Here is a 23338-nt window from a genome sequence, read left to right as displayed (position 1 = left end):
CACAGCAGAGCTGTCAGCTCTACTTAATTTTCATTTCCACACAATCAAAATCTCTCCCTCTCTCATTGTTCTGTTAAAAAGAGGTGAAACGCTACTAATGTTTCATGATATGTTCTGTCTTACTAGTCTAACGTGCCTAATGAGTGAATTCTTCCTGCACACACTTGGTCTGCCTTTTTCTCTATATCAATTGATATAAGCTTAATGTAATCAAAAATGTCTTTAATGCACGAGCTATTAAGTCACCCCTGGAGCTCTTGCTTCCTGAAAGCAGTATTCCTGGGCAGGATGCTTCAGTACTAAATCAGAAAATCTCCCTTTCTCCTACACCCTAGCAGCACTGCAAACAGTACACTATCACCTTCAGGCAGGATGGATATAAACAGGGTACTGCCTTCACAGCTGGTTATGGCACAGATATCAATATGCCTGATCTGCCACGCTTGAAAGGCACTTGCTAAACCTGTGCAAAACATTCACATCAGGCTCTAACATATCCCAACATATCCTGGGGTCTGAAGTTTGGAGAAATGTTTGCTGATGTGTTTGGACAGATACCCTAGCTGGCATCCTTCTCCCAACAACCCCCATTATTTACCTTCTCCCCCATATGTCTTTAAAGGGCACCCTAGTAACCTGCTTTCCCACACCTTTCTGCAAGTGGCCCCCACTCTGTTTTCAGGAGACAACCGATGACCACTCCCCCTAGTACTAATAGACTCTTCAGAGGGCTCAGCAGCACATAACCCACAAGGATGCCCTTTCCTCCCTCCGCCCACCCCAACATAGTGCAGGAAGTGTGGCAAGATAGTCCTGGTGCATCCAGCTCATTAAAAAACTTCAGAAGCAGAGATCCCTCTCCTATAATCCCTACTGCAGTAGCTAAAGAATCTCTGATTCCCTAATCACCACGAGGTAGGAGAAAAGCCCCATATAGCTGCTAGAGAAGTGCCAGGTGTACCTAGCTGATGCACAAGAGTTAATGGGCCATATTTGACACGAAGACAACTGAAGAGCAAGGAGTTTGCAGCAATAAAGGGTACGAGCTGAGTGCATCTCACTTCCTAGAAGGTTTCTAATGGCTTGGGATGTGGGAGCAATTATCCAACATCCACGACAGACCAGGGATAAGAGCCATCCTGCCTCAAATGATGGACTCTGTTAGGACAGTGAAGAGAAAATGGTGGCCTACAGGTGTGAGTAGATAGGGTGTCCCTCTGGAGGTTTGAGATTGATGAACACAAGCCTCCAAGTGAACACACAGGAGCTAGTTTCCTGACAATCTCTGCAAGCCAATCTGCAGGCTTTAGCATGTGATTAATAGATTCCAAGGCCAGAAGGAACCATTGTGATCATCTAGTCTGACCTCCTGTGTAGCACAGGCTGATAGAACTTCCCCAAAATAATTCCTAGAGCAGATCTCCTAGAAAAACATTCAACTTTGATTTAAAAATGGTCAGTGATGGAGAGTCCACCAGGCCCCTTTTATTCATAGATACTAAGGTCAGAAGGGACCATTATGATCATCTAGTTTGACCTCCTGCACAACGCAGGCCACAGCATTTCACCCACCCACTCCTGTTCCAATGGTTGATTACTCACTATTAAAAATTTATGCCTTACTTCCAGTCTGAATTTGTCCATGCAGAGCAGCTGCTTTTGAAACACTGAATATAAAATCAACTCTCTCTCTCTCTAATTCACACACACACACTCACTCACCCAGGACATGTGAATTGAGATGTCATTAGAGGCAATAGAAAAAAACATTTAAAAATTACCAGACACAAGGGCAGCTTCTAAAACCCAATAAACTCCAGTAATTTGCACTTTACAAAAAAAAAAAAAATATCCAACCCTACTGGTGAAAGAAAATGCATGCCAAATTTTGGCATATTTGGTGAATTTTGGTATAGGGCATATTTGTAGGTCTTCTGTATATAGAGATTTACAAGGGACACAGCAATACACCTGTACTTAATGCCTCACTCTGGGACAATGACCAACTCTGTAATGAAACTCTGAACTGCTCAGTGTGCTCATTTTTGCCTGGGTGGCATGAAAGGCAGCCAGCCATTTTTGTACATTCACTTACCGTGTGTCTTTCACCAGGAGTTTCCGGATAAAGTCTTTTGCCAGATCACTGGTGTGACTGAAAAATTCCTCATCAAATTCGTAATTCACGGCTGTGATGTTGGCGAGAGTTTCCTGCTTCGTTTCTCCAAGGAAAGGGGATGCGCCACTGAGCCTGAACAGGCCAGACAGGAAGATCATGTTTTGATTGGGGAAAAATAAAGTTACTTTGACGTGATTCTGAGATTGTGAAATGACAACGATAGAATGTGGGTCTCTCTTTCAGGGCAGCCAAGAAGATTTGGAAATAATAGGCACAAATCTGCATCACCATATATATAGCTACAAAACAGACTCACAAAAGCAGCATTAATGTGTTTCCATGTGCGACACCAAAGACCCTATTCTCAGACACCCCCATCCCTGACACACACACAGGCTATTGCCCCCCAGGGTAAGAATAATCCGCACTGGAGGAGAGGTCCAGTTGCTATGAATGCATCAGGGGTACACACACAGATACTCACAGGCTATGTCAGGGAATGTCCCCCCATAGTTCCCATCAAGGAAGCCCTGTTCAGTAGCCCCTCTGTAGGCTTTTTGGGAAAACTCCTGCCCTGTGCTGTTTTTCCGCCTGCAGTTCACTGGCAAGCATCTATGCACAATGTGCACCTAGAGTTGGGCCCAAGAGGTCCACATAAATAGAGAAAATTAATTGCTCAGATTTTTGTGGCCTTGCCCTGATTTCTGCAGGGTGGGAAGAGGACATGGCATTGATTAAAACTAGTCCGCAGGACAAGCCAGGGGACTTACAGTGCAATAAAATAGAACATGAAGAGCTAATTCTATCAGAGCTCAGCTCCATGCTTAAAACTGCAAAGATACACTGCAGTCATCATCCTCATAAAACACCATTCAGCAATCTTTTAGATGGAAAGGGCTGTGAGCCTGCCTTGCATCTCTCTCAAATATAACTGACATCCTTCATCTGAGACTCATATTTACCTCAATCACACAAAAACCTGGGGTTAAAGCACTTCTATTAGAGTTCCTTTTTTAATACCATGAATGCTGAGTCAAGAGAGTTAGATATCCAGCAAGTGTTCTTTATACTAAGGAAACTGATGTAATCCCATTAAAATAGTACTACTATTCTTGCCTCCCCTGTTTGGACTTTGGTAGTGGAAGTTCAGGATGCAGTGGGTTCAAAACAGAAATGCAGCAAACCGTTCAGCTCTAGGAGGAGTGACGTTGCTTGTTTAAGTGATTCTGCTCACAGTGGGCCTTTATCATCCAACACTGTCACACTAACCAAGGATCTTTTGCATTACACCTTAATAATGGTGATTACGTCTGCTCAGTGAGGATACGAGAAACACGGAGGCACTATGCACAAAAACAGGGAGCTCCGAAACGCTTTCATAGTGTGGACCAAATCTCAACAGAGAAATTGCCATGTAACAACCCAGAACTGCCACAGCTGCTGACATGGGAAGGTAATATTAGAGCACCGAAGAGCTAAAAATACTTCCCTAAGTATTGCCCTATTTGATTACAGTCAATTGTTCTGACTACTTACGCTCTTCACTCATCCCCCACTTGTCCCTTTGTTCCATTTCAGTCAGCTAGAAACAAGGAGGACAGCAGGCAACACGTGAAAAGCCAGCTCTTTGTGGCCCACCAGTGGTTACAAAACAGAGCTGGGGAATCCCTGCCATAATGTCTTTGGCCATATTTTTTCCCTTTCCTCAAAATCATACTGTGGGGCACTTGGCTTCTCTCCTCCCATCCACTGTCCCCTCAATTTGTGTGTCGTATTGGTCCTTTGTGACTTTGGGCAAGTCACTTCACCTCTCCATGTCTCAGTTTGTACATACGTAGAATGGAGATGATTCTCTCCCAACTTTAAATCACTAAATGATCCTTGAAAGGCACTGTATAAATGCTGCTTTAGGACCTTGGCTCTATGAGAGTAATCATGAGGATGTAGAGAAACTGGAAAGGATCCAGAGGCAAGCAACAAAGGTGATCAAGTTGGTGGAATGCAAGCCATATGAGCAGAGGCTGAAGGAACTGGGTATGTTTAGTTTGGAATAGAGATGATTAAGGGGGGGCATAATAGTGGTCTTCAAATTCTTGAAAGGCTGCCATAAAAAAGATGGAGAAAAGTCGTTCTCTCTTGCCACAGAGGGCAGGACAAGAGGCAATGGGTTCAAACTACAGCATAGCAGATTTAGATTGAATCTCAGGAAAAACGTTCTACTTGTAAGAAGAGTAGGACAATGGAACTGCCTAGGGAAGTCGTGGAAGCTCCTCACTGGAGGTTTTCAAAAAGAGACAGGATTGCCATCTGTCCTGGACGGTCTTTAGACCCAAGAAATCCTGCATCTTGGCAAGGGGTTAGACTAGATGATCCTGGTGATCCCTTCTAACCTTATGGTTCTATGATTCTATGTCTTTATCAAGAGGCTGGCCCCAGTGATGATAACAGCTTACTACTTAGAACTAAATTAATTATTCCTTTAGCTCTGATGGTAGGGGCTCGTGCTCCTGGGGCTGAAAGACCTGGGTTTGACCCCTGCAGTGACCTTGGTGTCCATAAGAACGTGGTCATGTGTGTTACAGTAGGTAATGGTATATATACACTCAGCGTTCGTTAAGCATTTTGTAACTCCTTACAATGAGAGGCACCGTACGGTATCAATGGAAGTTAGTATCAATAAAATTAAGAAACAACTCTTGAAAAATACAAAATGGGTTTAAAAGTATTATAGTGTGTGCAGGGTCATACCCCACCCATTCAAGGGCTCACACAATCGTCTCCATCCCTTTTTACAGAGGGCTACTGTTTTTATGCTTGTTTACTATGTTAACCATTGCTACTTGTATTAGCCATTCTGGAAGCTACTGTTAGGGTGGGGAGAATATATATTCACAAGAACCGGGTAAGATTTTTTTGATTTGTAAATGCTGTCAAAGGATTTATGTCAGGTTAACTGTGCCACTAAGGATGTGGATTTTTCACACACCTGACCAATGTAGTTAAACTGACCGACTTGTCTAGTGTAGACCAGGCCTGAGAGAGGCAGATATGAATGTCACCTAGCTGTCTGCGCCTTAGTCTCCATATCCAAATACCAGGACACTGACACCTAGCAACCAAAAGCCCAGAGGGAGACAGACATCCCTACCTCTCAGCAGGGAAACTGAGCAACATACCCCTGCTCGAGAACAAAGGACTGGGGAATAGTATTCCCCCTAATTTTTTACGTCCATGTGCGGAATGAATTTTGTTATGTGCACCAATATGGAGGTGTTGTGAGACACATCACCTTCCTATTGGTGCACATAATAAAATTCATGTGGTGGGGGTTTGGAGTGTGGGAGGGGGCTCGGGGCTGGGACAGAGGGTTGGGGGGGGATGTGGGCTCTGGAGTGGGGCCAGGGATGGGGGTTTGGGGTGCAGACTGTCCCCAGTCTGCAGTGGGGAGAGAGGACTTCCCCCGCCCTCTCTTGCTTCAGCAGCTCGGGGCCAGGGGAGAGGCGCCTCTCCCTGGCTGCGGCGGCTCCAGTGGGGCTGGGCTGGGCCAGGCCGAGGGCGGGGCACCTCTCCCCACTGCGGCAGGTCCGTGCTTTGGCTGGTGGGCAGGGGCGCCTCTCCCTGCCATGGCAGGTCTGCGCTGGGGCCGGTGGAGAGGGGCACTTCTCCCCGCCGCAGCCCTGAGCCCCTGCGTGAGGCTTAATAGGCAGCTGCATGGCTGCACAGCTTAAACGGAACTTAGCTGGGGAGGTATGAGGTGTGCGTTGGGGGGGGGTAAAAGTTGGCTGCTGGAAGGCGTCAGGGTTCTCACCTGGTATCTGACCAAAGAGACAGACAGACACCTTGAACAATGGAGTTCACTAGAGCTCAGCTAGGCTCTGGGCTGACCAGAATGGTCTTGTTTTAAGTACTCTATGCTACTCTTTAAGTACCGTTCTGTATGTTAACCTAAGGACTTCCTATGCTATGTTCCAGTTGACTAATAAACCCTACTGTTTTGACAACACTGTTTGAATGTCACTACAGAGGCTAGCAGACATATATTGATCCCTGGAGAACGTACAAGTCTCTACCAGGAATCTATCTTGGTTGGACTCACAGAACAGAGCTCATGGTATGAAGCAGGAGTGCTGCAGGCCCAGAGATCCAGTCTAAGGAGGTGGAGAAGCCATCTGATTTACTTTGGAGGAAGAGGGAGACCCCTAGCAGGTCTGGCACACTGAAGGGGTTCCTCCTAGAGCAGTGTTTCTCAACTTGCGGCCCAATCAGCGCATGGGGCAGCCCATGTAACATCCTCATGGCCATAGTTAGTATTGATGTGGCCCACAATGGTAAATAAGGGGAAAACCACTGTCCTAGAGACTGTTCCAAAGTTGGGGGTATAGCACTAATGCTGTGGATCCATGACACACCCCAAATATACTGCGATACAACAGAGCCAGGATTAGTAGTAATCTAAAGGGATACATTGTTTGCATGTCTCTTTTTTTTCCAATGGAGATTTTAGATATAAGTAGAGATGGGTCAGAGAAAACTCCTGTTCTGAACCACCTCCAAGTTTGGGGAAATTTGGATCTGGAATTCATGGGGCAAGCCCATCTCTGAATACAAACTTATTGTTGCAGAAGGTTTCTAGGTCATTTCAACCAGATGGAGCAATGCAAAAGCAAAATCAATGCTTCTATCTCTCTACAGAGCAAAGGTATATAAGTAGAAAAGAATTGTCCTATTGGAACAGAGTACTGCTCCACTCCCTCTATTATCCTGCCTCCAGCAAAGGCCTGTGTATGCGACACTTCAGAGGAAGGTGAAGGCCTCTCAGAACACCTGACTGTCTGTGCATTACTGTCATCACAGGGTAAGCATTCTAACCTGTTTCTTCTCAACATCCAGTCTCCCTTCCCATTAATCTATAAACAGATGTAAATAGCAATTTATGAAGACATTGATGTCTTATCACGTTCAGATGTATCAGCTGATGACATGAGGAATGCAAATAAAGATCAAGGATCTGGACAATTTTAGAATTGCTCTTTAGCTGCTGGTGGGCTACCTAATGTGTCTCGGACTGTATCCATGTGCCCCTTACTGTACCCCAGGGCATAAGGGACTTCACAGCATCCCGGCTATGTTGTCAGCTTACAGCCCTTTTATAGCGGGCGGGGTCGAAGCTCAGGGAACAAACCAAAAGCTTTCAGCATGGCCTGTGGGTGTGTTTAATTCTGCTCCACTTGCTTTGCCCACCAGAAAGAGATTCCTCTTTTAAGTGTCTCTATCTTTGTTGGGCCTGATGCTGCAAAGATTGCTAATGCAAAATTCCCGAGGCCAATGGGAGCTCTGGGTAATGGCTGCAGCATGTAGCCCATTGAGCCCACCCAGAAGAACCCCAGGGCTAGAGAGGCTGAGATTTAAGTGGGATTTTCAAAAGTGCTCAGTATTAGCCTAACTCTGTTCCCACTGAAGCTGATGGGTGTTTGACATCAATGGCAGCAGCGGTCGGCCAACACTTGGTGACCACTTTTGAAAATCCCACCCCCAAAAACATGAGGCACAGGTGCTTCTGGTCCTATGTAGAGGCATTTGCTGGTCATTGGTCCTATCGCCTCTCTTTTAGTTTCACTTAATTTTCTTTGCTTTCTCTATTTTAAAAGGCCTCTGGAGATCACTTGTCCATCAGTCCCTTGCCCCATTCCTGCTGTGCAGCTCCTTCCCTAAGGGACTGATGAGAAGAGCTGCTTTTCACTAGCTTCCTACAACTTTTACAGCTGTTCCATACAAGTGGATCAAATTCTGTACTTACAGTATGTAGGTGATGACTCCTATGCTCCTAGAAAACAAAAAGAGCAATTGATTGTAGGTTTTATACATGTGTGACATGAGTCAATTATAGCTGCTAGATTGGTAGATGAACTATGATATTAGCAGTCAGACAAAACCTATGTAAAAGTCAGTGCTTCATAAAAAGGAACATGAATTTTGGATACAGGCTCAAATGATGTGGATATCTGGGCTTTCTTTATATGGATTTCTTAAGTCATGTTGGTTCATGGTAGCTAATTAGCTATGGTACATGTCAGAAGCATGGAGGAATATCCGCACGGATGTTTTAGCCACTATGACCATTTTGGGCAGAATAGCTTGGTGTCGAAGCTTTCTCTATTCACAGCACTTTTATAAACAAAGCTATCACAAGGCATTGCAGGGACAATGGTGCCTTTCAAGAGGCTCTCTCCAAAAGGTGACAGCTAGTGGCAAATTGTTAACTCCTATTTTATATAATTCAATTTTTTTTATATCATGAGTAGAAGTTTACTATAAACAGCAGGTAAAAATGGAAGGATTGAATGAACAGCTATTTACTGTATGTCAGCATTGTCTGATATGTAGAGAATGGATTTTACAGAGAAACTGTGCAGTATAGAAACTATAAGAAATATAAGAAATATATAAGATATAAAATATATAAAAATATAAGAAACTAGCAGTATAACATCTTGGAAGAAAAGTTAATGCCGAGAACTTACCACATATCTGCAGCTAGCCCAAGTGGTTCATAGTTCACTATTTCTGGAGCTGTAAGAAGCATTTATTCAAACATCAGCAACAGATTGAGTAATTAATTTTAGCAACATGAATTGTATGTGTAGGTCAAGAATTATATCAATCCGTGGTAAAGGCAATGCCAGTAGTTATAGGAGGTCATTTCTGTTTAAAGTTCTACAGTGGTGTGCATGTGTGGCAGTAGGAATTTAATCTCCCAAACAGAGGGAGAGCTAATTTAGAGTCAATTGAGCATGAAAGGGATCAAAGAATAAAGAACAGGAAGACATTACAATCCATCTACAGTACTAATTATACCTTCAACAACAAATTATTTCATGTAACAGCATCCCTAAGCAGATGGATCTAAGCATTTTCTCCCCAATTATTTCAGAATGGCAATAAACTGATGCCATTAATGCCCGGTCTTTACTTAGTAATTGGCCAGTCAGGGACTGCTCTAGCGCAACTTGCCCAAGGTTTCTTTCCAGCCAACACACCATTCATTACTATTGTTGTCAGCTGTTACTGTAACTTCATTGTAGCATCTGTAGAAGAAACACCTTGTGGATGAAAAATATCCATGTAGAGGACTGAACAAAGGAAGTGATAAACGGCAGTGTATTGAGGTGTGAAGAGGTGTCTAGAACAGGGCAGCAGGGATCAGTGTTTATTTAACAGCTTCATTTATTATCCAGAAGAGGAAGTAAATTAAACTGAATAGATCTCAGATTGGCAGATGTAAAAACCAGTAAGGACCAAGAGATAATACAAGCAAACCTAGAGGTTAGAAACATGATCAGGAAGTCACAACATGACAGTCATCCTGGAGTAACAAAAGGAAGGGAGCTATAATCCAAATAAAAGGAGTACTTGTGGCACCTTAGAGACTCTGGTTAGTCTCTAAGGTGCCACAAGTACTCCTTTTTTTTGCGAATACAGACTAACACGGCTGTTACTCTGAAACCTGTCATAATCCAAACAGGTTCAGTGGGAGGGAGTTATACTTAGAAAGCAGTAACATCAACAGAGACCTATATTACTCCATTTTACAGATGCAAAGTGGCTCTGACTTGCCACAGGGAGAATAAGTAACAGAGATGGGATTAGTGAGCGGGGGGGGAGGGGAGGGGGTCCAAAATTTCAACCCTGTATTTATTTCTCTAGCTCACTAATTAGATAGCACCCTGATCTCTTCAGCTCGACACCTACAGTTTACAGAAGGCACCTTTTGGCTGCTCCACTGAGAAGATTCAAGCATGCCCTCTAGATGCAGTGCACCCAAATGGGGTGGCAATTTTAGGGGACTGAAAATGCAGAGGTGTTGCTGGCTTCTCCAGTGAAAAGCTGCAACACAAAGGAATTGCTTGAACACTCACCTACAAACTCGGGTGTCCCAAAAATATTCTTAAATTCAACTCCATCTTCTATTTTATGGGCTAGGCCGAAGTCAATGACTTTTATGTGTGGAATAGGAATATTCTTGTCTAGAAGCATAATGTTTTCGGGCTAAAAATAATGAAACAAAGATTAGTTATATTATTTGTGAGGAAGCTAACAGATCAAGAGCCTAAGCAGTATCCTTTAAGTCACCTTTTCATGCTTGTACATGTTTGCAATACTGCAGAACAGGTAAAAACCACAAACCTATTCCCGGCAATGCAGACTTCATTGTTTTGATAAACTGAACAAATTTATGTAATGTGACATTCATTGTCAAATCATACTTGACAGCAGCAAAATTAATACTCCTCAGTGTCTGAAGCCTCCCTCTCAAAAGCAATACTGTAATTCACTTCACTTATTGCCTTTATTCTTTTCTCTCACAAAAGCTGCAGCATGTCCTGCTTCCTAATAAGTCAGGACCTTCCTTGTTCTCTTCACCAGTTGCTTTCTCTCTCTGCCTGCCTATGTTTATTTTGTTAATTATAGTTGTTGTGGCAGGATGAAGATAAAATACACCTGGTTTCCAGGGAAATGATGACACACCAGAGTTATTCACATAACTGTAAATAATTGCTTGGCTCAACTAGATGCGTTACGAGATATGTTATGAGACTGACATGCTGAGCATGGTGGTACAACACAGAGGGTGAGCTTACCATGGCCTGGTCCCTTCCACCACAATGGGGTATGTTCAGATCCTGGGATGAGGATCTGAATGTCTCTGAAATTAGAAGGGGCTAGGATTGGAGATTCTGGCCCACCTCTAGTAACAAGCTATTCTAAGAACACATGGAGAATTTCTGACTGTTATGCAACCAAAAGCACCAGGCCAAACCTGATAGAATTGTGAAAAGAGAACCATTAGCATCCCTAAGCAGCAGGTTCGACTCCATACTCTGTGCTGTATCTATTAATTATTTTTCCACTAACTTTCTTAGCCCCTGTCATTCCTCCTTTATTTTATAGTTTTTAGAGCAACATGGCTAGCACAGCTCTGACGAAGAGCTCCAATGCTATTCAATTTTCATTTTTTAATCGTAGCCTGGAAGCAATAGTCAGAAAGTTTGATTCCCTGTTGGCAGCTGCCTGACCATTTCAGAACTAATTCTCATGTGCAAGGAGCTACTGCTAACACACACGCTCACTCTGCATTACACTTGCAGACAGGCTACACGAATAATTTATTTTCACAGCCATTGGACTAGGGTGATTTTAGCTCCAGGCTAACTATGCTGGTTTTCTTCTGAAGATTCAGTGCACTCAGCTGCCAGCAGTGTATGTTGCTGAGGTGATGCAGGCCTGTTTAGAACAGACTTATGCTAGAGGCTGTACAGCATGAAACAAGAAGTTATTCAACCGTCATCTCTATTCATCGCCTCTGCATCTTGGTGCAGATCCTCACCTGACGTACATAGGTACAGTTCTGCTGCAATCAGTGGTGCTGTGCCCATTTACACCAGAGAGAGCTGATCCCTGGTGTTCTCAGGCCTGCATCTGGATTTCAGCAAGTGACAAGGTGCAGACTATACCAGCTGGAAATAGGTCATGAGAACAGACTAGCAGGAAAGGGGGAGCTATCGGAAAAGTGGTTGCCTGGCTAATATCATAGGAATAAAACACAAATCCGTATTTCACTTCTCTCTAGTCACATAACTGGATACATGTACATGTCTGCCTTGTTCACAGTACAATTAACATTTTCATTATGTCACAATTCTTTACCCACCATCTAACCCTTTTTACTGCTGCAAAACATTCCCCAATATGTCCTGCTACCCCACTGATTTCAGCAGAACATTAACAGAGGCCTGACAGTGCAATTATTATTGATATTGCACCAAGCTCTTCAGGGCAGGGTCTAGTTCTATTGTGGGTCTTTGTACAGTGCCAAGCCTACCATCAGTGCTTGTAAGAAATTAGCAAGAAATGGTTATATATTTATTTAAGCTTCCTTTGCCCCCAGAATCTCTGTGGGGAGTGCTAGGGTTTATGGGCCACTTGGGAGAAAGGAATTTTCAGTTGTTATAATGGCTATAAAATATTTTAAATGTGATTTCCCTCTTTTACATCCCCCTCCCTCCTTTGGTGTATTGTCCATCTCCAGCAGTTCAGTGGCACTGGGTTTTGAGTTTTGTTTGTTTGTTTCGCTTCAACAGCCTTTATTTTTGCAGACACTTCCACAGTCAAATCTCGGCAAGGCCACTAAAAACAAACAAACAAGCAAGCCTCCCCCCAAAAAACCCATTTCAAACTAGTTCCCATTATATGTTCCCCAAACTTCTGTTTTTTTATGGCAAGATTGAAGAGATTGATAAGAGTGACAAGATAATTATGGATCTCCATTTCCCTAGTTGGATTATTGCTTAAAAATAAATGCCTAGCTTAATGCTGCAGAAGCTCTAAAAATAGTCCTATAAAAGCCAGATGAGTGATATCTTGAATCCGGCTTTAAATCGCTTGTGAGTGATTTATTTACTGTATTTATGAAATGATATCTCTTCTGCCCCACGTGCACATTTCTTTTTGCTCTTTTTCCAACATCATTATTGACCACTGAACTTTATTGACATGGGACGTGGATTTCAGTAGCCAGAACTCACCCTGGGAAAAGTTTTATTCATGTTCACATAATTATATTCCATCACTGAATGGTATCATATTTTTCAAATGCACAGTGTAAACCTTTGTTCTTGGGCTACGTGGCTTCAGGGTAACCCCAACATACTCACACCCATAAACAAACAAACATATGGACAGAAGTTTGATGAAGTGTACTATATTGCTGGGATATATGCAATTGCAACAAGAAGACTATATATTCAAGAGAAGAACTTGGGCATACATCTGCCCATGTAATACTCATCACTGCAGTAACTAGGCATCACAGAATTCTAGAACCAAAATTATGGTGAACAGCATGTGATCTACTCTAGGCCCCCCGCTCCCATTTTAAAGTTCCTCATATCTCCTCTACCTTCCACCTTGCTCTGAGGAGGGATGGAGCCATGTTTTGTACATAGTCCTGAAAATGGCAACATTTGTGGAAGCAAATTCCATAGCTGCAGGCCTGCTGCTGAGAATGCTCAGTTTCCCAGCCTCAAGTTTCATCCTTGTGGGTGACAGAATCCTAGTTCCAGAGGCAAATTGTTGTCGAGGCAGATCACAGTCATGGACAGAGACAGAGTCTCCCAGGAAGTCTGGGCCAGTTCCATGAAATGCTCTGAAGATAAGGACTAAAACTATAAATTCACCTGATAGTACATGGGGAACACTGGGGTGATGTGCTCTCAGTGACCTGGATGACTAAGCAGGCCAGCAGCCATATTCTGAACCAACTGATACTTGGTGTTGGAATGACAGTGCCAACTAAACCAGTGATTCTCAACCACAGATATGTGTACACCGGAGGGTACAGAGAAGTCTTCCAGGGGGTACATCAACTCTTCTAGATATTTGCCTACTTTTACAACAAGCTACATAAAAAGCACTAGCGAAATCAGTACAAACTAAAATTTCATACAGACAAGGACTTGTTTATACTGATCTATATCCTATACGCTGAAATGTAAGTACAATATTTATATTCCAATTGATTTATTTTATAATTATATGGTAAAAATCAGTAAGTAAACAATTTTTCAGTACTAGTGTGCTGTGACACTTTTGTGACCCTATTTTTATGTCTGATTTTGTAAGCAAGTATGTTTTAAGTGAGGTGTAGCTTGGGGTACACAAGACAAATCAGACACCTGAAAGGGGTACAGTAGTCTGGAAAGGTTGAGAGCCACTGAACTAATCTACCTCTTATTTCCTGGTCAAACATACATTGCCGAAGCTGTTTGAACTCTGTAGTTTCAGAATAATGTTCCTCACTCCTCACAGAATTCTAAACACAATCACTGTTGTAGTTTGTGCTGTGTTTGGTAAAGAAATGAACTGGACAGGACTGGAAGCAGCATGTAGCACTCACAACGCACATACTATAACTTGAACCCAGATCGAGTGGGTCTCTACATAGGAAATGCTTGCCAGAAGTGGGAATATGGATTAAGTCTAATATTTACAAGGCAAATGTTATATTGACTGTTATTAATATTTAAAAGTTCACTTAGACTAATTTGCTTTGATGGAGTTAGGATTCCAAAGGTAAATTACTTAGAAAAGGACTCATGATGGTTACTAGTTTGTGAGTTCTCTGGGGCAGGTACTGTACATCTTCCAGTATGTTTGTAAAAGCATCCACCACGTTTTGGGTGCTATTATATAAACAATAAATAACAGTAGCATTAATTAAAATATCTGACACCCACAAGATGAAGGCTTTTTTGATTTCTCATTCTCATCACTAAAAAGAAATACAAGGCTGGACATTAGGAAAAACTTCCTAACGGTCAGGGTAGTTAAGCACTGGAATAAATTGCCCAGGGAGGTTGTAGAATCTCCATCATTGGAGATTTTTAAGAGCAGGTTAGACAAACACCTGTCAGGGATGGTCTAGATAATTCTTAGTTCTGCCTTGAGTGCAGGGGATTGGACTAGATGACCTCTTGAGGTCCCTTCCAGACCTACGATTGTATGGTTCTAAAATCTTGGGAAATACCATTTCTGCTTTCCACTGAGTGCTGTCATGTCCATCCATCACAGGAAGCCTCAGTCCAAAAAGCTAAGCATTCTACGCTTCCACCTTCTCTATTATCAAACATATTTTATATACCATCACATTTAAATGTATCACATATGCTGCATTATAGAATATATGCTATAATTATTTCTTTTAAATAGGTCAATGTTTCTTTACCTTTAAATCAAAATGAGCAATTTTCTTGGCATGGAGGTAGTTTACACCATCTAAAATCTCCTTAATGAATCTGGTTGCTTCCTCCTCACTCAGAGACTCTTTCTGTGCCAGAAAGTCAAAAAGTTCTCCTCCAGACACTCTGCAAGACATACAGGGAAGCCTTGGGTTAGCTACAGCAGGGTAAGGCACACAAACATCAATATAGTTAAAATGGCAAACAAACAAAATGCCATTCAGAACAAGCCCACTCTGAAGTGTGAGCCAGGATATGAGAGTTCTAGTCCCAGTTCCGCCACAGACTTCCTCTGGGATACTGAACAAGTCACAACCTCCTTAAGTCCTACGGTAAACTGGGGATAATAATCCCCTATCTTCCAGGTGCTTAAAGGCTTAATTCATTAACGTTTGTAAAGCACTTTGAGTCTCACCTAAAGAGTCCTACAAAAATGCACAGCATTATTAACACATATATATGTGTACATAGGTACACTATAGCACTGTTAACAAGTGACTTTTTTACTGTCCATTTTAATAGGGATGGAGGAAATAGAACAAACTAATATTGTTGTCTTGATGAAAAACCATTTTCCTCATCTTTCACCATCAGTAGTATGATGCAATGAGATCTGCCAACAGAATCTGCTTCCTATCCCAGGACATAGATAAAGACCTATTAGTGCTCTTATGAGAATGCTTGTTTGACATGTACCTGACAGAGAAACCTTTATTTTGTGCCAGATTTTAAATAAGCAAATTAACTAAGCCTGGAAGATACTGTAAGCTGTTTCCCCCAAACAAGGAAATGTGAAAATAACAATCTACTTACAATTATGACCTTTCAGACCAATAGTAAAAAAATATTTACCCCAGACAAGAATTCTGCGGCCATTTTTGTTTTCTTATATTATAAGCCTCGGGACTGTTTTCTATATTGCAACATGGCAGAAGATCAACATAATGACTTAGCCAACATCTCTAGTGCTATTATTTTACAGGTCTGATATTTATACTATGATATTCCTCTTTCAGCTCATCACTTGTAGTACACAGCACGAATACTGAGTGCCTTTGGGCCTGCCTGATCCTGTCATTACTCACTCAAGGCCTCCTACTGAGAACCCAGCACTGAGCAAAGATTTCAGGATCCAGCAGTTACTATGGAAAATAAGCCACTGGCATCACTGATCAAACAACATATCACTAAAAGAACCAAGGGCTGGAGGCCTCAGATGCTTGAAGCTAAATATGCTGGAGCAGCAGCACAGAAGTAGCTTGATTGCAATATGATTTTTATAGCTGTTCCTGCCTACTGCTGATTTGTTTAGCAGCAGGGTCATATGCAATCACCTGTCTGAGCTCAGGTTTCAGAGTAGCAGCCATGTTAGTCTGTATCCGCAAAAAGAAAAGGAGTACTTGTGGCACCTTAGAGACTAACAAATAAGCTTATGCTCAGATAAATTTGTTAGTCTCTAAGGTGCCACAAGTACTCCTTTTCTTTTTGTCTGAGCTCAGGTTCCTATGCAGTATTTTTTGTGATGTGACTATGACTCCCATTCCACCCTCTTCCAAACAAGCAAGGGATTTTCTGGGCACGGCTATAAAAGCTGCCCCAGAAAGTCAAGTGCAAACAAGAACTCGATGAAAGCACTGTTAAAATACACAACAGAGAACTGGGCGTGAGCTCATTTCTTAGCCTGTGTGGTTGCTGTGGGCAATGAAGTGTATTCAGCTCTTCCAAAGCCGATGACCAGAGCCGTCCCTGGGGTACGGCGAATCAGGGTGACTTCCCCGGGCCCCATGCTTTGGGGGGCCCTGCAAGCGGGGAGGTGAGGTGGGAGGCGGGTAGGCCAGCGGGGTGAGGAGACGAGCAGGAAGGTGAGTGGCAGGCGGGGGGGGAGGGAGGGTCGAGGAGGAGCCTCCCCTACCAGAACCTCCCCCTTCCCGCAGTGCTTCCTGCCTGCCAGCGGGCCCCATCAATCAGCGCCTCCCGCTTCCTCCCAGCACCTACCGCGGATCAGATGTTTCACAGCATCAGGAGGTGCTGGGGATGAGGGCGGAGGAGTGAGGGCACAGCACGCTTGGGGAAAGGGGCAGAACTGGGCAGGGAAGAATCATAGAATATCAGAGTTGGAAGGGACCTCTGGAGGTCATCTAGTCCAACCCCCTGCCCAGAGCAGGACCAATCCCAACTAAATCATCCCAGCCAGGGCTTTGTCAAGCCTGACCTTAAAAACTTCTAAGGAAGGAGATTCCACCACCTCCCTAGGTAACGCATTCCAGTGTTTCACCACCCTCCTAGTGAAGAAGTTTTTCCTAATAGCCAACCTAAATCTCCCCCACTGCAACTTGAGACCATTACTCCTTGTCCTGTCATCTGCTATCACTGAGAATAGTCTAGATCCATCCTCTTTGGATCCACCTTTCAGGTAGTTAAAAGCAGCTATCAAATCCCCCCTCATTCCTCTCTTCCGTAGACTAAACAATCCCAGTTCCCTCAGCCTCTCCTCATAAGTCATGTGTTCCAGACCCCTAATCATTTTTGTTGCCCTTCACTGGACTCTTTCCAATTTTTCCACATTCTTCTCGTAGTGTGGGGCCCAAAACTGGACACAGTACTCCAGATGAGGCCTCACCAATGTCGAATAGAGGGGAACGATCACGTCCCTCGATCTGCTGGCAATGCCCCTACTTATACACCCCAAAATGCCATTGGCTTTCTTGGCAACAAGGGCACACTGTTGACTCATATCCAGCTTCTCGTCCACTGTCACCCCTAGGTCCTTCTCTGCAGAACTGCTGCCTAGCCATTCAGTCCCTAGTCTGTAGCGGTGCATTGGATTCATCTGTCCTAAGTGCAGGACTCTGCACTTGTCCTTGTTGAACCTCATCAGATTTCTTTTGGCCCAATCCTCCAATTTGTCTAGAGGCAGGGTGGGGGCAGAATGTGAAGAGGCGGGGGGGGGGGGGGGATGGGACTTTGGGGGAAGGGGTGGAGTTGGGGTGGTGCCTGGGCAGAGCAGGGGAGGGGGGAGCACCACCCGGCAGATATGCGCCAAGTTTCTAATGTCCCAGGCCCTGCACCCTCCTACGGATGGCCCTGCCAATGACTTACAAATGTTAACTGGCGCTGAGCAGGGATGATTATCAGTTGTATTTCAGAGCTTCCTCATGGTCGGAATCATAAGCAGTAGGACGCACGACATGGAGCATACTGATCTGGGAAGGAGTCGCGCAAAACTTTTGCTTTTATGAATAAATTGCTGGCAGACAAAAATTAACTTCATATGACCCAGGAGTCTGATACAACTATGGTTTCAATAGCTGCATTTGCTCCTTCTTCCTACTAGTCTCAATCTCCTCACCATACAGTCTTTTCTCATTTGATCTTCTGTCTTCCTTTTAGGTGATGTTTAACAAAGCCAACCTAAGCACTGACACCATGCCAGGTAGGTTTTCCTTCTACATTGAACAGACAGTTTTCCTTCTACATTGAACATTTCAGGAGCAGGGGAACATTGGCAAGTAGTAGCAGATTTTAAGGCCCTGTAGATCAGTTTAGAGGGGCCTGGAATAGATCTGCATAGATGGTGGGAGGAGAAAGGAATGTCACATATTTTCTTGGAGCAATTTGTTTGTTTACCAAATGTACACAAGTCCCATTTCCTTGAACAGAGACAAACTGCACACAGGCAATGCCTGTCACCAGGAAGTAGCTGTTTTGGGCCTCTGTCGTGAACTCTCCTGGAATTTGACAGTCTGAACACACATTCTTTCTATGGGCTTTTCTTCCGTGAAACCTGCTAGTCCACTCAGCAAGGACGACTTGGCCTGGAAAAGTGAGCGTGGGCATCAGTCCACCTCTGGTGCAGCTGCTTTGTAACAGGGTGCCCTCGCCTCTTGTGAGTGCCCCCTTGGCCGAGTGCATGCCTGCACACTCTCTCTCTCTCTCTGACTGTCCCTCCTCTGGGACAGAGCAGCGCCCCAGGGCTCCCTTTCTGGAAACAATGTCTTCACCCTCTTGGGGCTTCCTGGCTCCAGTCCTCCAGTCGGGCCACTATAGTTCAATCCCCCCCTCTGGGGTGTCTCACTGTTCAGGCCAGTGGCTAATAGGGGTTGGGGGGGAACCCAGGTCCACCCACTTCTCTGAGTCCCAATCCAGGGACCCTGTAGATAGCAGCTGTCTGCTGTGTCCCTTTATCTAAGTCACGCTGCCGCTCTAATTCTCTGGGCCACTTCCCCGTGGCCCTGTGCCATCTACAGCTTTACCTCAGGGCCTTGTCCTGATGGAGTCCCTGCAACCATCTCAGGGCTCCTTCTCACTCTCCCTGGCTTCCGACATGACTACCTCACGACACTACTGTGTCCCACACAGCCACTCTAGAAAGCTTAGAGGACCCTCTCCACTGCCTGCTTTTGGGGGCAGGGTGTGGCAGGACCATGAGGCCTCCAGCAGTGAGCCTCAGAGGGTCTGGTATACCCCATCACAATAATACAAAAAAATCTCAGAAAAGGGTTGACTGCCTACACAGGATACTTTATTCCGCATGATCTCCCCACTAGCTCTCACTGCACCCATCCTGAATGTTTATGCATTTAGAACACGCACAACATTAGCACCGTCTGCACTAACAGGAATGTCAGTAATATCACGATCCATTAACAGAATCTTGGTTGACGCTGAAGAAACTGCCAAGCTTTTGAGAATGGGAACTGTAGATGTATGCTGAAATAATTCCTCTTTTCTGGATTTTCCTTTTTCATTGTAATTTACACTGAGCTTGGTACAGACTGTGACTTTAGGGAATTAGACTGTGGAGAGAAAATTTCTGAGGTAGAGCATACAAAGGCAAAACAAACATTTAACGGAAGATTTGTGAGGTAGTGAAAACTAAAACCCCTCACAGAGCTAGTTCAACACAAAAAAAACACCACAGGAATATAGCATCCTCTAAGAAGCAAAGAGTACTTTATAAACAGTAATGATTTAATCTCCAGCACCCTGATAGGGTAGGAAAGAATTGTCCCCACATTACAGAGAGTTTAAGTAACTTGTCCAAGGTGATATAGTAAGTCAGTTGCACAAGTGACACTAGAATCCAAGTCCCCGGACTAATAGACCTGTGTTTCAACCATTCGGTCCATGTTTCTCTAAGGAAAGAACGGTACCTTGAACCCAAACATTACCTGAAGGGGGAAACTACCTTTGTTAGTTCAGTAAGAGATATATCACCTAACTTGGAGCTCAAAGAGACACAATGGCAGAAGAACCTACTCCTTCCCAGCTGCACCTGATTTCCCAAACATTTCTGAAAACAGTGCCTTTAGACAGCCACAGGTGAACCCACAGCAAAATGCTCTCAACACACTTACTCTTTTGTACCACAACACACAGATACACATTACAACATTTGTAAAAGCGGCAAAAAGTCCTGTGTCACCTTATAGACTAACAGACGTATTGGAGCATAAGCTTTCGTGGGTGAATACCCACTTCATCAGATGCACGTAGTGGAAATTTCCAGAGGCAGGTATAAATATGCAAGCAAGAATCAGGCTAGGGATAACGAGATTAGTTCAATCAGGGAGGATGAGGCCCGCTGCTAGCATTTGAGGTGTGAACACCAAGGGAGGAGAAACTGTTTTTGCAGTTGGCTAGCCAGTCACAGTCTTTGTTTAATCCTGAGCCGATGGTGTCAAATTTGCAAATGAACTGAAGCTCAGCAGTTTCGCTTTGAAGTCTGGTCCTGAAGTTTTTTTGCTGCAGGATGGCTACCTTTAAATCTGCTACTGTGTGTCCAGGGAGGTTGAAGTGTTCTCCTACAGGTTTTTGTATATTGCCATTCCTAATATCTGATTTGTGTCCATTTATCCTTTTACGTAGGGACTGTCCAGTATGGCCGATGGACATAGCAGAGGAGCATTGCTGGCACATGATGGCGTAGGTTACATTGGTAGACATGCAGGTGAATGAACCAGTGATGGTTGTGGCTGATCTGGTTAGGTCCTGTGATGGTGTCGCTGGTGTAGATATGTGGGCAGAGTTGGCATCGAGGTTTGTTGCATGGATTGGTTCCTGAGTTAGAGTTACTATGGTGCAGTGTGTAGTTGCTGGTGAGAATCACGGGACCTAACCATCACCGGTTCATTCACCTGCACGTTCACCAATGTAACCTATGCTCAGGATTAAACAAAGACTGTGACTGGCTAGCCAACTGCAAAAGCAGTTTCTCCTCCCTTGGTGTTCACACCTCAACTGCTAGAAGAGGGCCTCATCCTCCCTGATTGAACTAACCTCGTTATCCCTAGCCTGATTCTTGCTTGCATATTTATATCTGCCTCTGGAAATTTCCACTACATGCATCTGACGAAGTGGGTATTCACCCACGAAAGCTTATGCTCCAATACGTCTGTTAGTCTATAAGGTGACACAGGACTCTGCCACTTTTACAGATCCAGACTAACATGGCTACCCCTCTGATACATTACAACATTGGGATATCTGTATGATTGTATTTTTCAAACTGGTGCCACACACATCAGACTGAGTTCCCTGTCTGCCCTAAGAACCCTAGCCAAGAAGAACATCCCCAGTCTTTCCCTCCACACAGCTTCTTCACTTCCACATTTAGCAGCTGGCACCTTATCCTTGTTGTGAAGGATGAGGCTATTCCAGCAAAAGCTAGTAAGAATGGAATGATGCTATCCGCTTATCCCTTGGAAACAGCTGATCATTTTGTTGTATGTACACAGACTTCAACACCCACCCCAAACACAGACTGTTGTTTCAGGGCTGAGAGCTGGCAGGACCCAAGAGGCCAAGAATGAAGGAAACGGAACAAAGAGCTGCAGCCCCAGGGTGACCTCCAGGTGCAAGGGCATGTTGCGGAACTGCTGAGCTGCACGTAAAAAGGATCAGCTGCCGACTTAGCAGTGTTCTTCCTGTCCCCTTGTCTTCGATGGAACATATTCTGCAGAGGAGGAACGGCAGCAGTCACATTTGCTATAGGAGGGGGCCATGGCCACAGCTGAGCCAGCAAGTTTTGGTTGGGGATAGGTTCACCTCTCTCCCCAGGGTACTGGAGATCCTCCTGTAAATACCCTGTCAATAAATCAAACGGAGGGATGGGGTGGGGTGGAATTGGGTGGAGTACAAGGGAGAGCAAGGGGAGCTACTGAGACTGGGTGGGGACAGCCAGCTTCAGGTTGGGAATGGGCATCCGGGCAGTTCCTCCTGCCATTCCTATAGCAGTTCCTCAGCAGATGGTGCCTTGTGGACCCCTCCCTACTGCCCTGTACACTGAAGCCCCCTGCCCATGTGCCAGTACACTGTCCCTCACCCCATCCCAATGGCCTCTCCAGCCGCTTCTCTGCATCCCGCTCTCCCCTCAAGCCCCAGTGCACGCATGTGGGGTGGAAACATAGCCGGGTCCTGCTCTTCCCTCCATGAGATATTGTGTGGATGGAAAATATTGTGGCGGCAGAAACATACATCAGACCCACGCCCAACATTTTTATGGAGGGAGGAGGAGCTAGTCCCCTCCCCCAACCACTGTATCCCCTCCCCCCGCCAGCCCTGCAATCAAGGATATTGGATACGCACATTCAATTCTTCCACTCTCTGCTTTCCCCTGCTTATCATTTGTCAGCTTCCCTAGATCAGGAGCATGGCCAGACACTCATTACAGTTCCCCATTTCCCTGTGGGATAAGGTTTCTGCTTCCTCAAAGTGGCACCTTTTAGAATAGATTTAAGGGGCTGGCCTTTGACATACTCCCTTGTTGCTCCATTGAACTCTGATGATTCTGAGTGCTTGTCTACACATGCACACCAGCTCTGAAATAACTACATCTGTTTGCCAACTTGAGTTACACTGAAATAAGAGGGGCTACTCACAGACTTGCACCCAAATAAATAAAGGTTGAACTCAAACTGATTTAGTTATTGTGCCTCCAGTTTGTGTGTAGACAAGCCCAGATGCTTTGAGCATCTCCCATCCCTGTTGTAAAAAAACAGAACATTTTGGGAGTGGGGGATTTCTTTTGGCTCAGTAATTGACAACAAACAGTTGCAAAATTTTCTTGAAAATGAGATTGAAACCAGCAAATTGATAGCAAATCTCTTAAATTTGGGGAGAAACAGACATGTACTGTGCTCAGCTCAAACAAAGGCAGTACAGCACGGACTTGGTGTTTCTGTGGATCTTTAAGCTGTGATGACTGGCTTGTTCTGAGTCAATGTCATACCATTTACAGCACGTCAGAGTGGCTGACGAATAGTACTGAGATGGAACAGACACTCTTGGAAGCCACTAAAATCAGCAGCATTTGACCACTTAATGTTGCTAGTTGTCAGATTCAGCCTGTGGAGAATTTCACACCATTATGCGGTGAGCTGTTTGCACAGTCACAGGATGTATCTGAAAAAGGTCACAGTGACACATT

The 23338-nt window shown here is 44.3% G+C and overlaps 1 protein-coding gene across 2 annotated transcripts in view; it reads right to left on the bottom strand.

Annotated features, from left to right (window-relative positions):
• The window catches only part of DAPK2 (death associated protein kinase 2), an 89851-nt gene that overhangs the window by 14296 nt on the left and 52217 nt on the right, over positions 1–23338 (bottom strand). For both annotated transcript variants that reach the window (XM_073303561.1, XM_073303560.1), the window contains exons 4-8: positions 14898–15036; positions 10033–10162; positions 8638–8686; positions 7914–7940; positions 2096–2248 (exon numbers count right to left, since the gene is read on the bottom strand). In XM_073303561.1, the coding sequence (XP_073159662.1) occupies positions 2096–2248; positions 7914–7940; positions 8638–8686; positions 10033–10162; positions 14898–15036 (498 nt within the window). The remainder of the gene's footprint in view (positions 1–2095; positions 2249–7913; positions 7941–8637; positions 8687–10032; positions 10163–14897; positions 15037–23338) is intronic.

This window comes from Lepidochelys kempii, chromosome 10 (assembly GCF_965140265.1).
Source record: "Lepidochelys kempii isolate rLepKem1 chromosome 10, rLepKem1.hap2, whole genome shotgun sequence".
In the NCBI taxonomy this organism is placed as follows: Eukaryota; Metazoa; Chordata; order Testudines; family Cheloniidae; genus Lepidochelys; species Lepidochelys kempii.
Note: the sequence above shows the minus strand (reverse complement) of the source record. Positions and strands in the feature narration are given on the sequence as shown.